Below are 24,645 nucleotides of genomic sequence, written 5' to 3'. Positions count from 1 at the left end.
CCGGATGTTCTGCCCGGAAACGGATGCAAGCGCCGCTAATGCAGGTGCTGAACCTCAGCTAGACGCTGCCTCGTGAGATGCTGTGATCTATTGAGGATGCGTCTTTCCTGCTTTTGTTTCTTTTGCTTCTCCTTTCTGATCTGATACGCTGCCTGACTGATTTGCTGTCTTGTCATATGATTTCTTTTCTTTCTGAAAGTTCCTCCGCGCCCTCTTCAGGAGCCGTCCCCGGCCCGAACCAGTAAAGTGACCAAAAATATTGGCTTATTGTGCATCTTTCAAGTGTTACTTTCCACAGAAATTTTTCTAAAATAGCTAAGTAGCAAAAAAAGATCATGAAACCAAAGAATTTCAGCTCTCTTAACAGGTTTCTTGTTCAGGTTCAAATCAGTTTTTTGCTCTTCTGGTTTCCTTCAAAGTAAGTCGTCTTACACTCACTTACTGGACATCTCAGAACTTTTATCGCCATTTGAGGTCCGAATTAAAAATAACATCTAAAGATAAAAGGTGACGATTCTCTCACCCGAAATGACGGTGTAACTTTCTCTGCTATCTCATAAGTGATGCAAAGATACACATGACAGGACACACGTCAGAGGAATATCTAAAATACTGCTTAATAATCCGTGTGATGTGCTAATGGCTTAATAACACACCAACATCATTCAAAACATAAACTCCCTGCAAATTTGTTTTAGATTTGATGAATGACTTTTCCGCCTCAGAACATTTTACAACCGCAATTTCACTTCCGCTCAAGTGCAATTTGAGCAAACTAAGAGCGCGTGCAGCCTGAATGGGGATGTTTCTGGACACTCTGGGAGACGCGACTCGAAGAGATAACGGTGATTTGTGAGAATTTTAAAAAAAATTAAATCACGTCCGCTTTAATGGCGAAAAAAGCGTAAAGTAAGGAGGAAGAGCAACATGGTCACTGAACACGCTGCTCGTATGCAATAAAAACCCGGAGCTGGTGAAGGAGCGGGGAGGAAGAGAACTCAGTTATTGGGTAAGCAGCTGCCTGTAAACAACTTAAAACCCCTCGGCGTTCGATCTCACTCGACTGTGAAAGGAAAACCATGATGGTTGTGTTTTCTTCGCCTGTGAAGTGAGAGAGGCGGTGAGTCGGGAGCAGACTGCACTCCGTTCGCTGCTAACGTTGTTAGTGTCAGCCGGTGTCGCCGTGCTCTCCATCACTGAGGGTCACAATACTCAGGAATCAAATGCATTAGAGGAGACGCTGGCTGCGGCTTCATTTGTTTTGGCTGTCAAGCAGGGGGAGTGTTGGTGGCGGGCGTTACCGTGGAGACTCTAAATTACAGACCTCTAATGTTCAGTTTAAGACCCCGTGTTGATACAGCGGCTGGTAATTAAAAAAATAAAAAATAAAATAAATCTTAACGCTGTTTTTTTTATCTTCATGACAGCTTCGGGTCTCTAAAATATGAAAACACTTTCCTAGTTTTTTGGTCATTTTTGTCCTGGTGACTGATGGCCGGGTTCAGGATTCATTATTATGGGAGTCTACCTCTACATACTGTACATGCTGCATTTTATCTATGCAGCTTTGCAATATAGCCTGCAGGTATGGTGGTTAAACTTGTATTGTATTATTATTTATTTAATATTTTTCCCGGGGTGTGAAACACTTTCATTCAATGTAAATGTGCTTTTACACATGAAAATCAGTTTATTTAGCTTGGAGAAATAACTGATTTATTATTTATTTATTTTTGCCCATATTGACTTATTACAAAAGAGAGTTTTACTATTAACACAAGTGGGGAAATTTAATTCTGGAACTTGAAACGTTTCTGTTTCTTATGTTCATTTATGCTTTTTTTGCATCACAAGGATCTTACAAATTAATTCATGATTATTAGCATTATTAGGCAAGACTTCAAAATAACATCATATACTATTAATTGTAACAAGCAAATAGAAATGGGAGAGAAAAAGATTGAATTATATACATTATCATGAAATCATGGGTTTGGTCCATTATCCAGGGCATTATGTGCGTGTCGAGTATCAATTTATGAGCTTGTTCAGCCGGTTTGGTGGAGCTCAGCTATGTCAATAATTGTTACAGTGCTGCGTTTCATTTTGTCAGAGTGAAAAAAGGTTGGAAACTTCTGCGCTCGAGTCTGGTTGGAAACTAAACGTAATGCTGCCTCTCAGGCGGTTCAGAGTTTAACTCACAAGCTACAGCCCGAAGTAAACCGAACTAAATGCACCGGAGCGCAATTTAACCAAACTCAACACATTAACAGGGAAAGCATCCTCAGCCCGGCTCGCCTGCCCGGTCTAATACGTTCCAGCGGGAGGTTTCCGTGTGCACAGCTGCCCTCCTCACAGCTCCTGCCTACGTAAACGCTTCAACTGCAGAGGTACTTTCACGGCGGCATCCGTGCAGCAGCAGCAGGTGGTGTGTCTGTACGTGCGGGGAGGTCTGGAACATAATGTGAAAGTCGGCTTCAGACAGCTCAGCCACAACATCCCGTCTTCCCATTAGCAAGGCGAATGTTCGGCACGATTTGCCGCTGAATTACAGTAGACATTAGTAGTGTGGGGCCCACGGACACATCAAAGTCATCAAAAGACTGGCTCTAAAAGGATGGAGGCCTTCTGTGGTTTTAATGGCGGCTGTGTTTTCTTTTTTGTGTGTGTGTGTGTGTGTGTGTGTGTGTGTGTGTGTGCGAGGCTTTTAGTTGCCCACGTGTTGCATTACCGTGTTTATCTTTGTGTTTTCTCTCACCAGGGGGAGGTGTGGGTGGATGAGAGAGGGGCAACTTGCAGCCATCACCACGGGGTTTTGTTGTTTACGACTGGGGAGAGAAAATGCCTGCAACAAATACCACAAAAATGTCTACCTCTACTCCAACTCTGTGGATCGTACGACTGTGAGCAACAACATGGCTTAAAGTGAAATAGTTGCGCTTATTGATGTTTTCACGTGTGCTGTAATTGATTACAAACACATCCGCATGCAAAAATAAATCATATCTCGCTCAACTCTTAATCCTAAACTCCCATAACGTATAAATTATATTTCATAGGATTACACTTCTTGTATATTCAGTCCCGGGAAAAACAACTGGTGTGTTTTTCATGGCTTTATCCAGTATCCGCCCACAGACAGAACCTCGCTGCCAGTGTCCAACCACAAAACTGCAGCTAAAACAGAAATCCATCATTGCTGTCCAAAAGCTTGTTTTTCATAACAGAAGTTTGAAACTGCTGACAGGGCAAGTCCAACTAAAAGAGTTCATTTTTTTGCCTCTTTGTCATGAAACTTTAAATCATGAAGATGTAATATTACTGTAAATAGACTAGAAATGCTTTCTGTGTACATCAGCGCACAGAAGCAGAACGATGAAAATCAGCGAGAGGGATCGTTTTATATTTGGCTCTTGTTGCCGCATGAGCAACTTTTTTTGGAGCCATTTTGGAGCGCCGGTATCCCACTCTCATAATAAATCCATGATCTGTTCGCAGCGCAGCCAAACTCGCTAACTGTGGGCTGAGAGGATTCATTGTTCCATTGTTTAGTGGAGAACACTAAAAGATGACGCTCCGCAACGTCCTCCAACACAGGAGAACGTTGTCTTTTGTATTTTGTATTGCATCTATTCAACTAATGCATGGCTTCCTGTGCCCACACTATAACATGTATAAAAAGACACATTTGTAAAGAAAAAATTGGCAATACGAATTTCAGAAAATGTGGTTTAATATATTGACAGACTTTGGGGAAATTAATGATCCATTTATGTTTGATGTTAGTGATGTGATGTATCTGATACCGGAGTGAGAACAGAGTATGTTTGTTCTGCATCTACTGCGGATTAAAATGGGGTTACATTTGAATTAGTTTTAGAGGAAACATGCATTGCATCCCATTTTCCTGAGCTCCTGTAGGACGCTCGCCTGCAGCTGGTGTGGTATGATATCTTTGGAGAGTGGTTGTCAGTGTGGGCCAGTAGCAGCAGGAAGGTTTGGACAGGATGCAGACAGCCTCTCCTTCAAACCCCCAGCGTGAACAAATTACTGAAGTTCAATTGCAGTTGTCAACCAACCGAAGCACTTTAGTGGCTCAGTGAACCAGCAAAATGTCTCTGTGGAAACTTTTTCAAAACTGCCCATGCAGAGAGAGCAACGGTTTACAATTAACAAAAGATCGGAAGGAGATTAGGCATCAAATAACCGATATTTATCTATTAAAAAAAAGAAATAACCTCGTGCATCTGCAGATGAAATGCCCCTTTTTTACAGTTTATATTACATCAGATTAGATTAGATTTGACTGTTTGACCAATTGGAAAACACTAGAAAACGTCTTCCATCCAAAGAAGAGACTGACGGCACTACTGGCATGGACCAACAGCTGGAATGGAGCAGGTGGCTGTTTCCTGATCTGCGACAGTACCTCTGTTGTTTTATTGCTCTCATCATTAGCACAGCAACTAGCTCTGCTGTAAATAACATCCATTCAGCTGGTGTCCATCAAGCACTGAGCTCACCACACACACACACACACACACACACACACACACACACACAAAAGAGGCCTTTTCAGACTGCTAATTCCCTCTGACAATAGCAGCCAAATCATTTCTCTGCGGGCTCAGGGTCTACCAAAAGTGATAGCGAAGTAATTTTGGTCGAGGAAAATGAGCACATTACAGCGTAATGCCCTGCTCAGGGGAGAAAATGTTATTGGTATCAACAGTATAAAAGCATGTTGAGATAAAGCTTATAAGGATGAGAGAAGGTGGAGAAAGAGGGGAGGATGTTAGATCAACACGGTGGAAACCGGTTAGAGGATTACCACATGTTTGTGGAGCAAAGTTCCCATTGGTCAACACAACACACACACACACACACACACACACACACACACACACACACACACACACACACACAAACACACACACACACACACAAACACACACGGAAACACACACACACACTATTTATCCCCAGCTGGGATTCAGCTAAAATAAAAAAATGCATTATACGCTTTCTACATTGCATCGCTTGCCTGAATCGTGGGGGTCATATCTTGAACAGTTTATGAAACCATTTGATGCATATTTGTAATTTGGGGGTATATAAATCAAACTGACTGGCATCAGGATGTAATAAACTTACCGTGTGGCCGCTGGACCGACACATTAAAAAATGAAATCCAGTGACCCAACGGAGCTGATGTAGTCAGGTTTACTTTTACAACGAACCGCATACTGTATAGATTTTCAGGAAAGTAATTTTTAATTTTTTTTGCTCCCAGACTCCCAACTATTTTCGCCTTCTGAAAACAGCAGTAGTTTTAAACCTGGCGAGGCTTCGACCGCTGAGAGCCAAAAGTTTTAGATTATTAAGCTCACAGCCATAACAAGAATTACAAAAATTATGAAGTCATAACATCCAAACTGCCCGATTGAAGACAGTTTTGATGAGGCGTGCCAAAAAAGTGCGAGATATTTTATAAATCATTTTCGTATTTTTGAATTTCATTTTGCTATTTAGTGTGCTGTGTGTAAATACAGAATATAAACTTCTCTTCAGGTTATTAAAAATACTAATCGAAGCACACATAACTTGATGTTCGTGTCCCTTTTGTGCTGCTGCGATTGAATATAATCCAGTTTGGGTAACAGTAATAAGGACTTTGAAGGTTTATCAAAGACCAAAACAATTCGCCTGCATCTTTTTTTTCCCACTGTGCTAATGCCGGTCTGAACGCAGCCTCGGGACCACGTCGATCTGGATCACGGTGCAGTCCAGTGAACAAAGTGGACCGAGTGGAACCACAAGCTTTCGGTATGAACGTTGCATCTGGAAACAGAGAGGGACTAAAAATATAAAAACAGGGCCCTCATTTTACAGTCCGTCTGCATAAAGGTGTTCAGTATGCTGCAGGTGAGCAGCCATGCTAACAGCTCACCGCTCTTATAAATCACTCTTCGGTGCACATGTAAATTATTTTGCTGTTTGTGTTCAGTCTCAAAAGTCAAAAAGCCACAAAGGTCGACGGGTCGGAGATGTTTGAATGTTGAAATATCTCGAAGCGACTCCATATGTTACTCTGGTAGAAAACAGGTATGGAGGTTCATTTGGAAAGCGACCGTGTGTGAGCGGCAGACGAGCGTACCATAGACGTAGAGGATGTAGTCGTCGAAGGACTCCCCCACCGAGTTGGCCGCCACGCAACGGTAGGTTCCGTTGTACGACTTGTTGAGGTTTTCGATGTACAGGTCGCCGCCGGTGATGACGGCGTGGGAGGGAACGTCGTCATCCACCTTCAACCAGTTCACTCGCTGTGGCCTGAAATCAAGAGCACAAGAGCACCAGTGAGATCTCAGGGATCAGAACGAGGAGAGGATGTGACAAGATGATTCTGTACGAGCAGTCGGCGTCACATAAACCAAACCGTTAATTTAAGCTTTGTCGTATATTTGTAGGCATCACCTGTTTCTCTTTAGTACTCCACATGTCGCTCTCTTTTCTAGTCTTGCGAGCCTGAATCTTGGTAACCATGCTCTCAAGTATTCCTGCTTTTTTTTTTTAACCGGTCCATTAATCAATAAGATACATTTCCAGGCAATCTAATAGTGATGTGTTTTCAGAGTGGCACTCGAGCAAAGGTCATGCAATGAACAAAAAGGACAGACAATCTTTGGGAAGCGTTAAATTGTTCTCTAAATTTCAAGACAATCATATTATAATAAGTAGAAATCACAGCCTCCGTGCTTCATGAGATTTCAAAGGGCGTCCAAAAACGTCCATCAATCCATTATCTTTAAATATCTCTCCAATCCCACCACAATCTCTCAGTGCAGTCAGTATAACAGCAGACTTCCAGCACACCAGTCTTCGTTTCTTTTTCTTTTTTTCCTAATGTGAATCCATTTTTTTTCTTTTCTTTTTTTTTTTTTTTTTACAAATGACAGCTTGTTTGTGATGCCCAGAGCCTGAGTCGTAACACTTGGAGATCTGGGATTTCAGGCTCAGGGACGAAAAAAAAAAGAAACCTTTTTCCACGTAAGAAAGGACCAAAGCCTCTTTATCCTTGTCAGTGTCATGTTTGCTTGTTTATTGAAGTTTGAGTTTCTCTTTTTAGGCTAATGCGATGCTTTTTTAGCATACAACTCAAATCTTCGGATGTCTGAGCTTCTTTAAAAAAAACACTAAAAAAACCACTTTTAATGACAAACAATTATTCTTAAAATAGGGGCCTCCAGTTTACATATATTTGGTGCTCTATCACATGACAACAACATTTTTACCCACATTTGTTAACATATTACCAGAATCTTAACAGCCACAACATAACAAATCAAGACATATGGAAATTATATTCATCCCTTTGTGTGGAGTTAAAAGCAACAATAACTGTGCAGCAGCTTTGTCTTCAAATTACAGGCTTTGCCACGCTTGTGTGCTTGTGAGAGTTGCTGTGTAGGTGGGTGCCTACCAACCGTCTGCCTTTGTTCTCTCTTCTACCTTGACTGAGGTTTATAGCAGGGTGACAGATTCCATTTTTATGACAATGAGCTCAAAGTGCCCGGAGTCACAGAGGGTGAAGAGAAAAGAAAAAAGACAAAACACCTCTATTTTGCTGCGGCAACTTCCAATGGCCGCTGCCAGCTACTGTTATTTCCCCTGAGCGTGTGCTGATGGTCTCTCTTGTTGCATTTTGTTGTGGTGTTTTAACTTGTTTCCCTCCATTTGAAAACATTTGGTGTGGTGGGAGCAAGCAAATGGAAGAGAGAGAGAGGGGGGAGGAAGGGGAGAAAAAGGGGGAGGCGAAAAATCCGGGAAAAAAGAAATATGAAATCTCAGTTGAGACTCAAAACCAAAACAAACAAAGGAAAAAAAAAAAACACAAGTGCGTTTAATGGCTGTGGTGAACGGCTTGAAAGAGACGGCGCCGTGTCTATTGCAAGTGTTCCCCAGATGAAGTGAAATGTAAATAAATAATAAATATATAAGCCTTTTCCTAAGATGGAGCGAGGGACATAACCTGGGGAAAAAAGTCTCTCTATAGGTGGATTGGATGTTGTGAGAAGAGGGAAAGTGAATCCAGAAAAGGAAGATAGACAGAGATAGACGAAAGAGGTAAGATGGGGTTGCAAGGAGAGAGGAAGGGCAGGCGTCTAGAATACAAATGGCTGCCTGCAGCCGGGGCCCCCTGTGCTATCTGCTGGTAATGACTGCACAACTCTCAGCAGCCCTAATGAAAATGACTTCCAATTCCCGGCTCACTGTATTGATTGTGTTTTCATCTTTATAAAATGAATACGGGTAGTGAGCTTGTCTCTATGCCAAGTATGAAAACTGCAGGGGGGAATGGTGGGGAGTGGCATTCACAAGTACACAGTGTTTTGATCTCTGTGTGTGTGTGTGTGTGTGTGTGTGTGTGTGTGTGTGTGTGTGTGTGTGTGTGTTCTTGAACATCTACCCTTCAGAGATTCATACAGAGTTTTAGACCCTCAGAATAAAGTTTGGGATTGGTTCCAGCTTTGATTTATGGTCATGAAAAGATCGATTTTGGATTAATTTGATTTTTGGTTGTCCTCCAAATGGGCCGGTACTCACCAGTATGTTGTACCAGTTCATTTGCATTTTACTCTTTGACGTGCGAGGTTTTTCTTGCGTCCAGAGACTTCTCGCCAGCTGCCGACACTCTCTTGGCAGGTGCTAGATTGGATCAGCGGGATGGAGGTTTTCCTGTGATTGGTTGTTACATTGTTGGAGGACGTTGATTGAAAGTGAAACAACCAATCACAGCAGCGTGCTTCCCTCTAGTCTAGCACACAACCTTGTTCTCGCGAGCTGCCGTGCGGCAATTCTTAGTAAGTTTACATTAACCTCACAATAATGTTGGCCTGGTTTTCAACGGGGAACATGAATCCAGTCAGTAGGTGACACACCAGAGCTTTGAAGGTCAAATCCTACCCAACCAGTGAGAGCAGCAAGCTAACGCCAGTGCTAAATTTAAAGAGCCTGCTGATGTAACGTTAGCATCACAAAAAACACCTGTGGCTACAATTCAGTGTAACCAACTGAAAGTATGTGGACCTCTTATTAGTTACTGTTTCTCAAAAAAGCTCCACAGTTCTGTGAAATCGTCTGAAGCCACTATTGGTTGGCCGAATGCCAGAACTTCCTGTATCCCTTTCAAATTATAAGCCCACCAGTGTTTCACACACTGTTCGGCCATATACTTGATATTTTTAAATAGTCTTGGTACTTTAATTATTGAAATGGTTGCCCCTCTGCTGAAGTGAATTTATGTTGCAAACATCAGCAGTATACTTCGTGATTTGCTGATGCCAAACACATGCCAACATGTGAATAATGGGAGTACTAGCACTCATTTATTCCATTTCAAGCACTGAGTTTGAAGCTTGCATTGATCAAAACTGAAACCCTAATTCCCCAGCAGACTTCAATAACAGAATTGACCTGTTAATGTGAGACCTGTGACTCCATTCATAATGAAACAGGGGAAGAGTTGGCTGCAAAGTTGACTTTATGGCTTGGGCACAAAACGATTTAGAAAATCAGTAAATGTCCAAAAAAACAAGAAAACCACAGTAATTCAACTACATTAGAGGGGAAAATACCATGAATTATGTTTACTTACATTTCCACCTGCTTAGACAAAATTAAACGGCAGAAACACACTCAGACCTTTAGCAAATGAAACACATTTTACTTCCAACTGCAATAATAACCACCAAACATTAATCTTTAATGCCACCAATCCCCTTTACAGCATGCTTCTCCCCGAAAAACCTTTGAGTTCAATTTCAAACACTTTTCAACTCTCACCTCTCCTCCGCAGAGGACGTCTACTGTGGTCAATTCGCTCTGACAATAGCTGACAACAGTGGCCCAGTTTGAAGGCAACAAAAGGTAATTATGATGTCCAGAGAAACTTTTAACTGCAGCACAGTCCACTTTTCTGTCCATTGATATGCTCTGGGTGCGCCAGGTGTTGGCACTCAGGTTCCATAACCACACTTTCATAACTTTTCAAAACTACACTTTCATAACTACACTTGCTCAAATTAGTCTGGAGTGACACACTTAAAGAGCAGCTACGATGGCGACAAATGGAAGCTGTACTTTATTTTCTGGCAATTTTCTGGTGTAGAAGTGGTTTTAAATCTCAATTAAACTGGGTTCGCCATTAAACTCAGTTATAAATGTTGTGAATTGAAACTTAGCAGCTCCTTCGGCAAAAAGCAAACTATAAACTTTTCAGGGCACCATTTGAAGCCTAACTAATATAATTTATACCAACAGCAAAACGTAAAATAGCCACACTTTGCGCTGTATAAGCATAAAAGTTTTCCTGCGGTTGACTAAATTAAACCTACTGCAAGTGCACAGCCAGGGGATTTACAAGAAAATGAAAATGAAAGCTAAATCACATGGTTGGCTTTACTAAATAAGCACATGGTTGAGGTTAGGGAAAAATAAAAACATAGTCGGCGTTTCGAAACCCAAAACTCAACAAAAGCATTGTCACCTCCTGGATTCAAACGTCAGCGTTGCACACAGCAGACTGTGACTAATGCCACCTCGCCACCCCTCCTGCCTCCTAAAACCGCCAAAAAATATATTTTGTTTCAAGCTCTCAAAACGTGTAACTTTCATGTCTAGACAGCCCAAAGCGTGGCTATTTCACCTTTTGCTGTAATAGACCGCCGAGTCTATTTCACGCTTTGCCGTGAGACTTGGTTGCTGCTCGTCCTAATGGCTTAATTTGCTCTCCATTACATCTCATTTGATAAATACCTGTCATCCGAACAAATCAATACTTGAGTTTACAGACGATACATGTGGAATAAAAGCCTAATGAGTGACAAGCTGGCAAGCGAGAGCTTCTACATGGTAGTCAGACATTTGAAAGGATCGATCAGCACTGATAAAAGCCACAGTAGGTTTCCGACATGGAGGGAAAAAAGTTACTTTGGGGACGTTTCTCTATGCTCAGCTCAAAACAATCATTTAACTTTAATCACAAAATTGTCTCCATTAGTCAACATCCAGTGCCTCCAGTCCATCAACATACTCTGTTAGTACAGTTTCCCCAGATACCTGAAGAATACTAACACTCATCATTAAAAAAAGACTCCCTGCCTATTCAGCCCTCTTCCTGCTCGAATCATACCTGCCAGACATTAGAACCCACTCCCTTCACTTTTATTAATACCCCTCTCTGCTCTGCTCTCCACCTTAAAAGTAGCAGTAATTAAACACCCGCCGAAAATATCACACGCAGTAATTCTGATGTATTTCATAATTACAGGCCAGTTTTCAAATTTCCCCTTTGGAAGTCCTGAAAAAAGAAAATAGGAGAGGTTCAATTAAGTGATTATGTATCCAGCAATGGGCAATTAGGATCCTCTGGCCCCAGGTCTTGTCACAGTTTTAGTCAAAGCTCCTCTTTAAGACTCTACCTGTACCAAGACAACCGTCCTGTCCATCAACTCAACTCCCTTGTCTACTTCGAAGAGATCTCTGCTTCTAATGAGGAGATTGGTTTTTGAACCAATGGCTACTAGAACGACAGTCCAAATGCTGTCTTTCAGCTTGCAGGTACTGAGCCATCAGGCTATCTGGGCAAGCTTTCTGATTGTAGAAGCAGAAACAAATATGTTTTCTAATAAACTGATTTAACAAATATGAGTAGGGACCAGAAGAGGGCCAAGGACAGAGCCCTGAGGTACTCCAGAAATTAATAAAGATGCCTTAATGTTCCAGCTGTGGCACAACTCGAGTTTCTGACTTGTAAAATGACTTGACCTCTGCTGTCAAATTGTTTTGTTATAGATCAAGAAGAACCACAGACCCTCTCCTCTGCTAAATTCAGAAATGTTAAAGTACAGTATGGCTCTTTAAAAAAAAAAAAAAAGATGTAAAACCAGCCTGGAGCCACTCAACAGGGCCACGCCAGAGGATCGAGAAAACATCATTTGGAAATGCAGTTGGTAGCATACTGAGCGCATAAAGGACACAGTACAGTCTGTTCAATGTCGTCTCCCTCAATACAGCCATTGAAACAGTGTAAATATATTCTTTTCACTATGAGGAGCAACAGATACGCACACAGTAGCAGGGTGATAGGCGGTTTAACTTTAAAAAGCAACTGTACACAGTGAATCTCACACAAGAGACAGCAATTCTCATCCAGACTCCAATCTGTGGTTTAGGTTTAGGCAACAACAGCACTTTGAAAAAGGTTAAGGAAAGATTTTGGTTTTGATTCAATGTTTTTTAAACACGCTGGGTTTCATGTCATTGTGTACTTCTTCTGTATTAAAGCACACCATGTTCCTTCCAAAACATCTTTCCCAAGTGATGTAGTGCCGAAACGTAATGTAAGACATACATAAGAGGAATGAAGTCATTGTATGAGGATGTGGATGAACTCTTAAATGTGCATCTGTAAGCAGGTATGATTGCTTCCCTCCCCACGGCCATGTTTAAATGGGTTAAAATGTGTGTGTGTGTGTGTGTGTGTGTGTGTGTGTGTGTGTGTGTGTGTGTGTGTGTGTGTGTGTGTGTGTGTCTTACTGGGGTTTGCCTTTGGCTTGACACGTCAGCTCCAGGTTCTCTCCTTCCCTGGTCAAACCCTGAGGAAATTCTACCACAATCTTCACCTCCGGTTTGTCTGAAAGGAGGACAGAAGAGACAAAGTGTGAAATGATGGGACAAGAATACTGACGAGGCAAAATCTCGAGCCACTTTACGACGGGTTTGCGTAAAAGTTGTTCATAGCAGACATAAACAAGGAGGTAAAATCTTCAGATTCAGCCACAAACGACAGACTTCCTTGTTCACAGGATGGCTTGTGATTTATGTACTTTAAAAAAAACAAACAATCTGGTTAGAGTCCCATCAGGAGTGACATTAGGCAGCAGTGCTATTAAGGCGGGACGATGACGTTGCGTGACACATTGGCTGATGCCAATCAGCCCACCTGACTCCTCACATTATTACTCATCTGATACAATCTGCCATAGGATCTCAAGCAGTGATCTGGCTCACAGGGAGCAAGAAGATCACAGATATCGGCATGAGCTTGACCATCCGAGGCTTAAAATGAGCAATAAAATCTTGAACTCATAACCAGTAAAGTGCAGCCCAGACGGGTGTGATGCGGTTGCTTATCTCTGAATGTGTTAAAAGCCGGCCGGCAGCATTGTGTATAAGTTGCAGTCGTTTGATGTTTGGCCTGCTGATACCAGAATAAAGTGCAATGCAATAGTCTGGAGGAGATAAAAGCACGGACGATCTTTCAGTAGATCTGCAAATAAAAGGAACGGCGGCCTGATCTTAGGTAAATGTCTCAGTTGGACAAAGCAGTGGTGCACAACTTTAAGAAATCGACTATCGAGACAATTAAGAGTCTAAAAGTACACGGAGGGAATGGGACTCTTTTTTTTTTTTCTTCATCTTAAACATTATTAGATAAGACACCCCGTCCAGATGAGATATTATTAACACTGCCGGTACTGGTGCTAAGTGTAATTATAATTACGTCTGAGATGGAGTCATTCAACTGCAGGAAGTTTTTGGACGTCCACTTCATAACTTCACTGAGTCCGGACACAATCAAGCATCGATCGGTGGTACCAACGTTTACGGGGACACAGCAATGAAAATCAGGACTGTGCATGATATTTCTCAGGGTTGCCATGGATATCGTAACTGAAAGGGGAACCAAAATACACTGCAAGAGGACGAAGCATCTCCAAGCAGAACGGACAACGACCTGCTGACATTTTGAGTTTTTCTCCTCACGTTTGGGGGGTAAACGGTGGCATGTTCAAATCTGTTGAAAATACCTGAAATAACCATCAGAAACAGCTTCTGCTTTTAAAAGCCAGGAGGGAAAGCAGTCTGAAGGGCAGTGCAGTAAATGCCCAAGGATTAAACACAATAATAAATGCAGCAACAAGAACAACATCCATGACCTTCCTCAGCTGTGTCAGAGCGGGTCAGTTGGAGTTCATGTTGCTGGAAGGTTACTGAGCTGAAGTGAACTACATGTGACATAAATACAGCTCGGTGGGGGTTGATTGGACCTGACATCGGGGAAAGAATAAATCAAAGTTAACAAGTGTTTGCTTTAGCTGCAGCCATCTCTTTCAATGCCTCAACTCAGTCCTTGGGCAGACTGTATTATTACTCGTCCTGAGCGGTTTGAAACAGGAAGCGACCATATTTGGACGAGCTGAGGGTAGGAGCGAGCGGTGAATCTGACTGATCAGATCGGAAACCAGACGAGGCTGCGTCCCGCCAACCGATAGCTGTAACCTGACTGCACCACAGGCCTGTCAATCAAACAGACACGCCCCCCGCCAAAAACCTTGGTGTGGCAAAGACTATTTTTGAAGCTTATTTTCTAATTAATGACAGATTATTTTCCGATGGAAAACGAATAAGAATGAGTGACTTTAGCTTGGAAGACCGAGATAAGTCATGTAGAAATTTTATTGACTGAGAATATTAGGAGATAAGTTGAATGGGAGTCTATGGAGCTGGAGCCGACCTCTAGTGGCACTCGGTGGTATTGCAGCTTAAGGCACTTCTGCATTGGCCTCATTTTTCAGAGCCGGAAGCTACGAACATTTTTATATCCAGTCTGTGGCGCCAAAACAACCAGAAACAACAACAGTATTTACTAACAAGCAGTCACTCTGTTAAAAAATGAACATTAGATGTGCAATGTAAAACCCTGTGCAATAACACTGGACCATTTGCACTATACTCAATTGTACCATCATCATTTGCACTAGGTGCAATTGCACCATTGTTTAGGTGTTTTTTTTAGCTATATATATATACACGTCCATTTGTTTTTTATGTCTATATATGTCTGTTTTTGTGTTTGGACATCGAGAAAGCAAGTTTCAACCAGAGTCAAACTCCTTGTATGTGTAAACATTCCTGGCCAATAAAGCTGATTCTGATTTTTACATGAACTTAACACCGAAACAGAAACCAAATCATTACAGAATTAAAAGGTGGGCACGAGTAGCTCTGAACATGTTCAAGGGATTTTTACCTGATAGAGTTGCAACACAAAACAGAAGATGCTGCCCAAGAGTCGAGGCAGGTGGAAAGAAAACGTACAAATGTTGTTTTGACAAAGCAGTGGGGCGCTTCGACAGTCACCGCTGTGCTACTCTTTGAAACCGTGGAGTTTCTATTGTTCCCTTTCCACTGACTGTTGCTGGTATTATCAAAGCCGGTTTTTTTTCTTTTTTTTTTTACCCATCTTGGTGTGAGAGATGATCCTTTATTCAGGACAAAAATCTAATGTTTTATTCAATATATCATCCGGGTGAGGGATTGAATTTGTTTTTTTGTTATGGACCGAAAGTAAAACAAACACAACCTACGTTCTGCTCTGACTTACAACTCTTACCCACTGCTCATGCTCAGAAGTAATATATTGGGTGAAGTGAGGCATAAAAACATGGCGTTTTATCCTGTTCATGTTCAGTAGAGATCAGGAAAAGGAAACATCTCATCCATTTTTGGCATACTTTGAAAGTTTTTGACTTATTTTCTTTCAGCTTTTCTGCATCAGACGGTGTATAAAACACCTCTCGACTTCAATCCTCTCCCACAAGAATTACTGCAGAGTAACGTAATTATAGTTTTCCAATCGTGGTCTAAATTATTCTTGTTCTTTCCCCCCCAGTTTTATAGCCTCTATACGCACTATTTGGTGCTTGCATTTTTAATCGGCCTGCAGGCCGAGGCATCGAGCTTGACTTACGATTCCTACGCCGGCGGTAAAAGTTCCACACAGACCGTCCGACCTTCTCGGCAATAAACAACACGTGTCTGGCCATCCATCTGTCTAAATCACACCTTGTCAGCGGCTGGCTTTCAGTTGTGCTGATGGACAGCAGACGGGCAGCGAGCCAAGTCTTCTGCTCGCTGGGCATGCACGGATTCAGACAGCAACCCACTCCAGGCACTACGTGGCATCCTGCAACAACTTCTTCTTCGCTCGCAACGCCATCCGACCTTGTCATCCCGGAGCCATAAACATGAAGGACGCCAGGCGTCCGCAGGTTGTTTTGATAGCCTGAAGTGGTAATGGCGGAGCTATTCTTGATGGGAAAATGCACAGCGCCGCGTGATGAGGATTCCGCCACTTCAGTGGGAAATGAAATAGTGTCTGCCGTATGCAAGAGGGCCGTTATCATTATCCTAACTGAAGTATTCGCTTTATTGTGCGCCTCACCTCATAAGCACTCGAGACGGCACTATCCATCTCTCAGCAGCCAGCTGACCTTAAGGGAAAAAAACAAGCCGGCATCGGAGCAGGCAGCTCGCTGTGGTTATACACACAAACATTACGGGCTTATTTAATTATGCTGTCCCCCTGACAATGGGCTTTTTTTTTGTTTTGTTTTTTGCCATTTCTTATAACACAATGCAATCCATTGCAACCACAAATTGCCCACACAGTGAGCGATTGAAATGTTAATCACCTTGTGTATCTAATCAGTAAACAAACTTGCATATCGCAGCAGAAATAGCAACATTAGGCTTTTTTGTTGTTGTTGTTGTTGTTAGCTGGTCTCATTGTTGGTAATGTCCTGGAGGGGCACATCTGTATCTGGAAAGTCACGATTCTTTGAGGAAAGCTTCGTGGGAAGGACCGTGTAATTCGGGGCTAATTATAGACTGGATTTATTTCTTTAACATGTAAGGATTATAAATCCTCAGGAGTGACTGTTCCACTGAAGCATCTGTTAGCTAAACCATGCTAGTCAAGTTAGCCTCTGCAGAGTGTAGATCAGACGTCTCCAACCTTGTTTTTTCCCTCCGAGAGCCACTTTGACAAAATGAAAGCGTCTGAGAGCTACTCATGTTTCGTAACATTTATTCACATAGCTGGGCTCCAGCCAAACCAGCAGAATAAGCTTCTTTTATTGACACTCAAGAAACCCATTTTTTTCCCCCTGGATGCATTTCTTTAAGTTTTCAATTCATGAAGCTCACTTCTGTCATAGAAAACAAAATAATGTTCACGATTGTCCAAATTTTCTGTCTGTCCGCATAATTGCTGTACCACCTCACTTCCCTTCATCTGTAGTTCACACGCATGTGTTATGCATTCAGTCTTTTCTTTTGATTTTTCATTTAATTTTGTTCTCTCGGGAGAGATTAAAGAATAAATTAATTCTGAAAAGGATCAGCGTCCCTGAGTGTTGTCAGGGGATGTTGATGAAAATCAAGACGTGGAAGATCCTTTTGATGTCATTTAGATGTTGTGGGAAAATAATTGGGACCTCACAATCAAAACAACCAAACATCATTTCTTTGTATCTGCCCAAAATAAACACTACTTGTTATCCAGGAATTATCCACTGCCCCATTTCACCTCACCGCCAATCTTAAAAAAAAATAGAGCCCTCGGTGCGTATAAGCATAAACTGTTTCCTTTGTTTTCCAGAATGGTGACACCCCTCCACCCCACCCCTCCACCCCTCCACTCCACCCCTCCACCCCACACACACACAAAACTGAGAAACATGCTGAAAACACAGAGTGGTGTATAATTACATCCCTTAGTGCTCAATTAGAACACTTCCAATTAATTAATTCCAGTTAAATGTCTTAAGTTGGTGCACAGAGGAAGGAAACTCTTCTGAAAAACCAACAACTGCTTTCCAGGAAACCTCCCCGGAGATTGTTGCATGTGTAAAATAAAGCAAAACTAAAGGAGGAGAATTGACATCAGAAACAAATCAGGCTTCAACAAACTTTGATATTAAACTGCATATGGCAGAGAGTTCAAAGGGAAGGTGGAGTTCAGGGCTGCTTATGCCTGCATCTGTATGTGTGTGTGTGTGTGTGTGTGTGTGTGTATGTGTGTGTGTGTGTGTGTGTGTTGCCCGTTACATGATATGCACGGAGCAGGACGGCGGCGGCCCCGGCGTGCAGCAGCGCGAGGCTCGGAGCCGGGCGGTCCATGTGAGCTGCCCGTTATCAGAGGCCAGCAAAATGCCACGCTGCCTCTGTAGATGAGCTGATCTCCTCTTCTCGCGCTCACAGAGAAAGGTCAGATAGCTACCGAAGAGATTACATTTTTTTTAAAGAATGCTAGTACATGCCAGAGGCCAAAGACATAAGGTTACAGAGGCAGATAATATATATATAAAAAAATAAAAATCTAAAAACCTGAATCATTTTGTAGTCATAAAATGATCTAAAACTTCCCATTACAAAGGCTTCGCGTTTTAATTACCTGTACATGGTTGTGGTACTTAATTTAATTTCATAGCAGTATTATGATGATAGTCATGGTGATCTCCTTCATTTGACCCATCATAAAGGTGTTTAAAATACCTGTCTAATGTCTGCTTTACAGTATATTACAATTAAAAGGTGACCTCGAACCCCAAATAAGATCCAAAGTTTGTTTCTTTTTCTTTAGTTTTTTGGTTATTTTCACGTGTTCAGATGTATAAATGATTATTCAAATATGCGTACCACCTTTCTTCACGTGAATAGGTCTTTGTACTTTACAATAACGCGCCGCGGGAATGTGTTCACCTCATCGGCTCTCCGTCTTCTCCGATTGGCTGTTAAACACGACAGGAAACAGTCGTGCCATCGACAACTCCGCCGAAATAAAGCAACAAATGACACATTTCTGTGACAGCTACCCATATCGGTCAATAAAACACACTGTTGAGTTTGAAAAAAAAAAGAAAAGAAAAAAAAGCAGGATTTACAGTAGTTTTTCCCTGAATTTGTAAGCTAAATTCCCTAAAAGACATATTTGAAGTATTAAACTGCTATTTCTGTTGCTGCAAAGGCAGCAGTGCAAAAGTGCAAAAAGGGGCCGGGTGAAGTGGACTATAGATCGGAGGGTGTGGTGATTAATACGCACCCTCAGCTCCTAACGTCGCTGTTCTCAGCACTCAACAGCAGTACCAATCACTGAGGCGCAGTGACGAGAGCTCGACAACTGGACAATCGGACTCTCCGATTAGGTGCTGCTGATTTGTGTCCAGGTGCCTTCAGTTTGTTGACATTAAATGACGTGAACAGCCAACACTCAAAAGTGTGTATTATTCAACACTCGTGGAGGCACAATTTCATCACACAAAAAAGGTTTTAGGTAAAACCGACTATAAAACAACAACATCATCCCAAATGTCTAATTAATAAATATATTCAGTGTGTGCAACATTTAATGCTGCATGAATACTTAAACATGTGTAACAAGGTACAGGGTAACTAAAGGTCATATGTACGTATGTCACTTTCCAAGCTTATTCACTTATAGTTTTAAATCATATCCCCATTTCGTCTGTCATTGAAACGTTCCAAAACGGCATGTTTTAACAAAAGTAAATATAATTAGATTTAATTTGATTGCTTTATTCTCAAAAGTCACAAATAAAATAACGAAGGCATGCTGGGAAATGTTAATAAGGCAAACAAAGCTGTACAGTAAACACCAGTAGAGTTGAACCATGCAGGTCAACACCTAGCGAATAAACACTGAAATATCACTCCACCAATAAAGAATATATCTCTGAACACAAGCTGGAGTCTAACTTAGAAAATAAAGTGAACATTTTTCACTTTGTTTTCTTTCCACTCCAGAAATCTGAGCATCGTTCCTTTGCTGCGGTGCTTTTGCTGCCAGGAGTTTGCTCTTGTTGGTAAAACCATCACATCTGCACCAGACTGACATCAGACCCAGAAACAATTATGGCTCAGACTTTTATTTTCAATGCAGTGTCGAAGATGTACCTTCTTTCTATTCAGCAAAAAAGACAACAACTCTCTTTGTGCCGCCTCATTTGAATGAACCGACTAACCTCTCCTCCCACCAGCGTACTCCGCGCTCGCCACCGAAATACTACAAAGACCGGCGAAGAAAATTTAAGGTCAGCCGGTGCCGGTCGAAGAAAATAGGCTCCTAAGTGTGTCTTCTCTCACCTCTTTGTGAGAACGGGGACTTTAAAATGAGACTGCACTGCACTGTTAAACACCATTTACTACTGAAAAACAACAGAAAGAAAACAAACAGAAAAAGACAAAAAGATATCTATGAGAGATGTGTTTTTATTCTATACCACCTTTTACTCCTCTCACTGAGATCAATGACAAAACCATGCACCAAAGTTTCAGTTGGGGGGGGGGGGGGGGGGTTTGAGGAGGAAGGGGGGGGGGGATTTATGCCATTTAATTAGTGGAGATGGAGCAGTCGACTCCACTGCAGTCCAATTTCCCCCTTTTATTCCTCCTAACCTGGGCACAGAGATGATTTCCTTTCAATGTCACTGCCACACATGTCACACAGCAAAGTTTGAGTTGGGGAGGGGGGGGGGGGGGGCAGAGGAATAATAGCAAATTTATGCTATTAATTAGCGGGGATGGACCACTCTTCTCTATTGCTGTCCAATTTTCTGAGTTAAGCTGATGAGACACTTATAAAAGCCGGTGCATTAATGCTGTTTAAATATCCATGCAGATGTCTAATTTATTAGCAGGCAGGAAGTACTTACACTGCACCTCCAGGTATTTCTGCGCTTGGAAGTCCTTGACCGCGGGGTGGTCGACGATGCAGACCACCGGCACGCCGTCGTCCTCCTTACCGACGGTGAACGTCAGCCGGCTGGTCACCGTGTACATCTTGTCGTAGCTCAGCTCCACTTTGGGCTTCGCTGCGTGGGAAAAACAAAACAAAACGAGCGGCGTTAACGATGCGAGCGACGCCGAGGTTATTTCCGGTAAGTTTGGTTTAAACTAAAACACATCGCCGCTAATTGTCGTGCTAAAACTCTGCTGGTTGGTTTGATTCCTGTTTGAGGTCGAAGTTGATTTGTTCACACGAAAGTTATACAAAAAAAAACTTATATCAGAGCTTTTGAGATTTAAGCTGACTTTGTAAAGAAAAAAAAAAGTCTTTTGAAAATATTATCAAAAGTCAATATTTTGTATTTAATGTAACCTTGATTCCTGTAGGACTGGAGGTGGGCTGACCATTCAACAAAACTACTTGTTCACAAAGTTTTATCTGACAAGATAACAAGTACAAAAGCTTTGTACTCCAAGGCTGCCAGAAAAAAAAAAAAAAAAGGTTTAAAATATTAAGGCCGAAGGAGAACAAGCATTGTCTGACTGCAGGGGGACGTCTTTCTTCTCCCGACTATACAAAATGTGTACAGTAGAAGTGAGGAGTGTGTCCTTGAGAGCGGCCAGATGAGGTGAATCAGCTGCTGTCGGGTGCTTGCGGTGCGACTGTGAATCACTCATTAGGCTTTATGAAGCCAGATTTATTGTGCGGCCGCCCTTTTTTTTTTTTTTTTTGCGCGGCGCGCTGCCAGATCTGAAGCTCGCTGCGTATCCCTCCTCTGATTAGCCGCTGCTCCGTGATGTCACGCAGACAATACGCTCTCAAACACAATGAAGAGGATACCCTCGTCACAGGCGTGCAGACGGAGTCGCAAAGCAAAGATGGATTATTTTTATCCTTTTGCCCTATAAAACATTTGTCAATAAAACAAACGCTTGTCAAAAAAAGAAAAAGAAAAGGTCAGCAGAAAGAAGTCGGAGCCGATGTGAACGCTTGCATCCATATTGTAAAATACGTTGCAGCTGCACATTGAACCCGCTCGGCCACTTGGGGTGAAGCAGTCGCCGCGGTGACAGCTGTCTGTTTGGATCCACGGGGAAAGCAAACCTGTGTGATGTGTTTTCTGTAAAGGAGGCGGGCTGTCATGAAGAAACGCCACCAGAGGCCGCGGTTACACGCGAGCGCCTCAAACGGGAACCTGAATCTAAAATGTCTTTTAAGAGGCACGAAACAAAAGCGAAGAGATGTCTTGACTCAAGTCCTGAATGTTTTGATTTACACTTTTAAAAGTTCTTTGTACAAAAAAAAAAGTACTTACACACACACACACACACACGAGATACACGAGAGGGTTTGAAATGTGTACAAAAGGTATGGAAGAGGAAGGATTAATGACAAAAGAACTGATGAACGAGACACCTTCTTATTTCCTGTCTGTCCTCCCTTTGCTACCGTGACGCTCCCAAAGAAAGACGCTTGCACCTCTTTTAGTCCGTCAAACACGAAGCGTAATGTCTTCAGCGGCGGACTGGAGGAGGTTCCTTAAAGCACCTCCCCTCCATTTGAACTATAGGTGCAGATAAAACAGAAGAACCCCCCCCCCCCCAGTCACCCACCCCTCCTCCCCCCTTGCAGCTGACTGTGGACTCAGTTCTCAAAAAGAAAGTGCAAAAAGATGGACATCTGAGCGCTCCAGCATCAAATATGAATCCGTTTGAGTGGAGACAACGTACGTCTTGAGGGCAACAAACAATGTGTGTCAAAAAAAAAAACCCACATGTGCCCATTGTGATTTTTTGTGTGATTTTTTTTTGCTGGAAGCATCAGGATACAAACCAGAGAGGATGTACCAACAACGCCACAAAAAACATGTCCTGTCCCTGCGTCCACGCTTCGCGGCTGCTGCGCCTCGACTCGTTCCTCCGCTGCAAGCTGCTCGCAGGGTCGGACAAACTCACGCTAACACGCTAACGGTGGCTTTGCAGGAAGTTAACGCGGCGTGTTTCGGAGGTGCATCCGTGACTCACATCTGCAGAAGCGCGGCTCATTTGGGGAGCAGCGCAGAATCTGGCAGGGTTATGTAAGAGCAGACGTGATAGGCTGCGTCTTCTTTTTGGAGTCGTTCCCTCCGAAGGCCCGCGCTGTCAGGACCGTGTTTTATTCGGTCCCCCCCCCCCCCACCCCCCCAAAAAAAAAAAAAAAAGCCCTTTGAAGTTCATCCAAGTTGTCGTCAAAGAGAAGAGATTTGCATGGATTTATGCTGCCCCCGATGAACACGGCAAGCATCGTCGAAATGGCTAATTTTATTCTGATATTTTGCTCTTTTAAATGCTGGTTGTGACTCGGCCGTAAAAAGCCGGAGAGAGCAGTTTCAAAGCTTGATCTTTGTTCTCTTTTTATTTATTTTTTTTGCTTTACACTTTACACTTTATCACACTTTAATATATATATATATAAAAAGCTTATTAATCATACCTGTTCCCTTTTTTTTTTTTTAATTGTGCCTCATTTTCTTTCATATAAAGAAACAAGCAAAGCAGTTGATCAATTATTGGATATTTTTTTGAAGAGCGGAGCTGGAAAAGCCCTTCAGGAGTAAAAGAGAGCATTGATGGTAAATCAGCGAAAAACATCACGCTTACGTCGAGGCGCCGAAAACACTCAGCGGCGAAGCTTTTGGAGTCGCGCCAGTGGAGATGAATGTCAGCGAAAGGCAGGAGGAAGGTCGGAGGGAGCTGAAGTGGCATTTTGAGTGTTTTCTCCACATTCTTCAACTCCTTTTGTTTAACCACATTCTTGTGGAAAAAGAAAAAAAGAAAAAAAAGGAGTAGTGTTGAGTTAAGAAGAATATAAGTGTCTCTCGATTCCAAAATATTCTTTTATCTATTTGTCCGGTGCCGCTGCCGGGGGCAGAGCGGGGTAATTGAAATCACCCTGTGGTTGTCTCTTAGCACTCGAGGCTAATGTCTGCTCTGGTCCCTGTCAGTCAATGACGTGCCCCGCTCGACTGCTGCCGCTTCTTCTTCTGCTTCTTCTTCTATCCGACCTTTTCTTTTCTTTTCACCTTAAAAGCACGGAGAGGAGTGACCTGCACCGACAGAACTTTCCCTGTTAACGTAAGCTAATGGCTCGGCGCATATTAGGAGAGATGGTTGGATTTACCTTGGAGAGCACGACAATTGCAACCTTTGAATTATATTTAAGAGAGCTCGATTATCCCTTTAAGGTAATTAAGTTAGATTCTGGGGACATTTAATTAGAAATAAGTCTGCCGGGCGAGGAGCTGCAGCCGAAGGCCGTTTCGATGATTCCTCCCCGGTGCCAGAACTCCGGCACCACGAGACCTTCTTCTTTTTTGAATTCACATCTTTTGTCTTTTTTACACTTTCAGCAGCAGTTTTCGTTTCAGTGAACTGGACAGCTAGCTAGCACGCTACGCTCGACAAACAGGATTTATATCGAAATGCGAACAATAAAAATAGCCAAAGATGACTTTGGTAACACTTTACTTTAAGTGTACATGAATTATCGCAATTTCATGCATTAATACGTCATGAAATGATCAGGAAGTGACATGAGTTCAAAGTCTTTCATTCATGACATCATCAGTGATGATGATGTATTGAGGTGTGTCCATTTCCCTGCAGGACACCAACATAAGAACTCAGACTTCACAACAACTGAAGAACATTTGTTCTCACGTTCATTGTTCCACTTCCTGCAGTTTTACCCACATCATCATAATCCTGATTAATAAAGTGATGATGTACTCACCTTTACTTACCGTTACCGTTACTTCCTGATGATTTCAGGAGGTATTAAGAAGTCATGATAATTCATTCACCCACAGTGAAGTGTGACTGTGATTTTTAGAAGAAAAGCCTTCAATCGTTTCCAGTGAGGAGCATCTTGTCACCTGTGGCCAGCATGTATAAAAGCCAACGGCAGGCTCTGAACACACCGTTGTGACAGGTGAGCCATTGAGTGCCCTGAGT

At 42.4% G+C, this 24,645-nt stretch overlaps 1 protein-coding gene across 4 annotated transcripts in view; it reads right to left on the bottom strand.

The window, feature by feature from the left end:
• Window positions 1-24,645, bottom strand: part of cadm1a (cell adhesion molecule 1a) — a 331,329-nt gene that overhangs the window by 39,660 nt on the left and 267,024 nt on the right. For all 4 annotated transcript variants that reach the window (XM_069145843.1, XM_069145844.1, XM_069145845.1 and 1 more), the window contains exons 6-8: window positions 20,580-20,738; window positions 12,598-12,694; window positions 6,158-6,330 (exon numbers count right to left, since the gene is read on the bottom strand). In XM_069145843.1, the coding sequence (XP_069001944.1) occupies window positions 6,158-6,330; window positions 12,598-12,694; window positions 20,580-20,738 (429 nt within the window). The remainder of the gene's footprint in view (window positions 1-6,157; window positions 6,331-12,597; window positions 12,695-20,579; window positions 20,739-24,645) is intronic.

The sequence above is a fragment of the Embiotoca jacksoni genome, unplaced genomic scaffold (assembly GCF_022577435.1).
Source record: "Embiotoca jacksoni isolate LCO1_2020_lvr unplaced genomic scaffold, fEmbJac1.0.p SCAF_13, whole genome shotgun sequence".
Lineage (NCBI taxonomy): Eukaryota > Metazoa > Chordata > Actinopteri > Embiotocidae > Embiotoca > Embiotoca jacksoni.
This window is presented reverse-complemented; position numbering and strand designations above follow the sequence as displayed.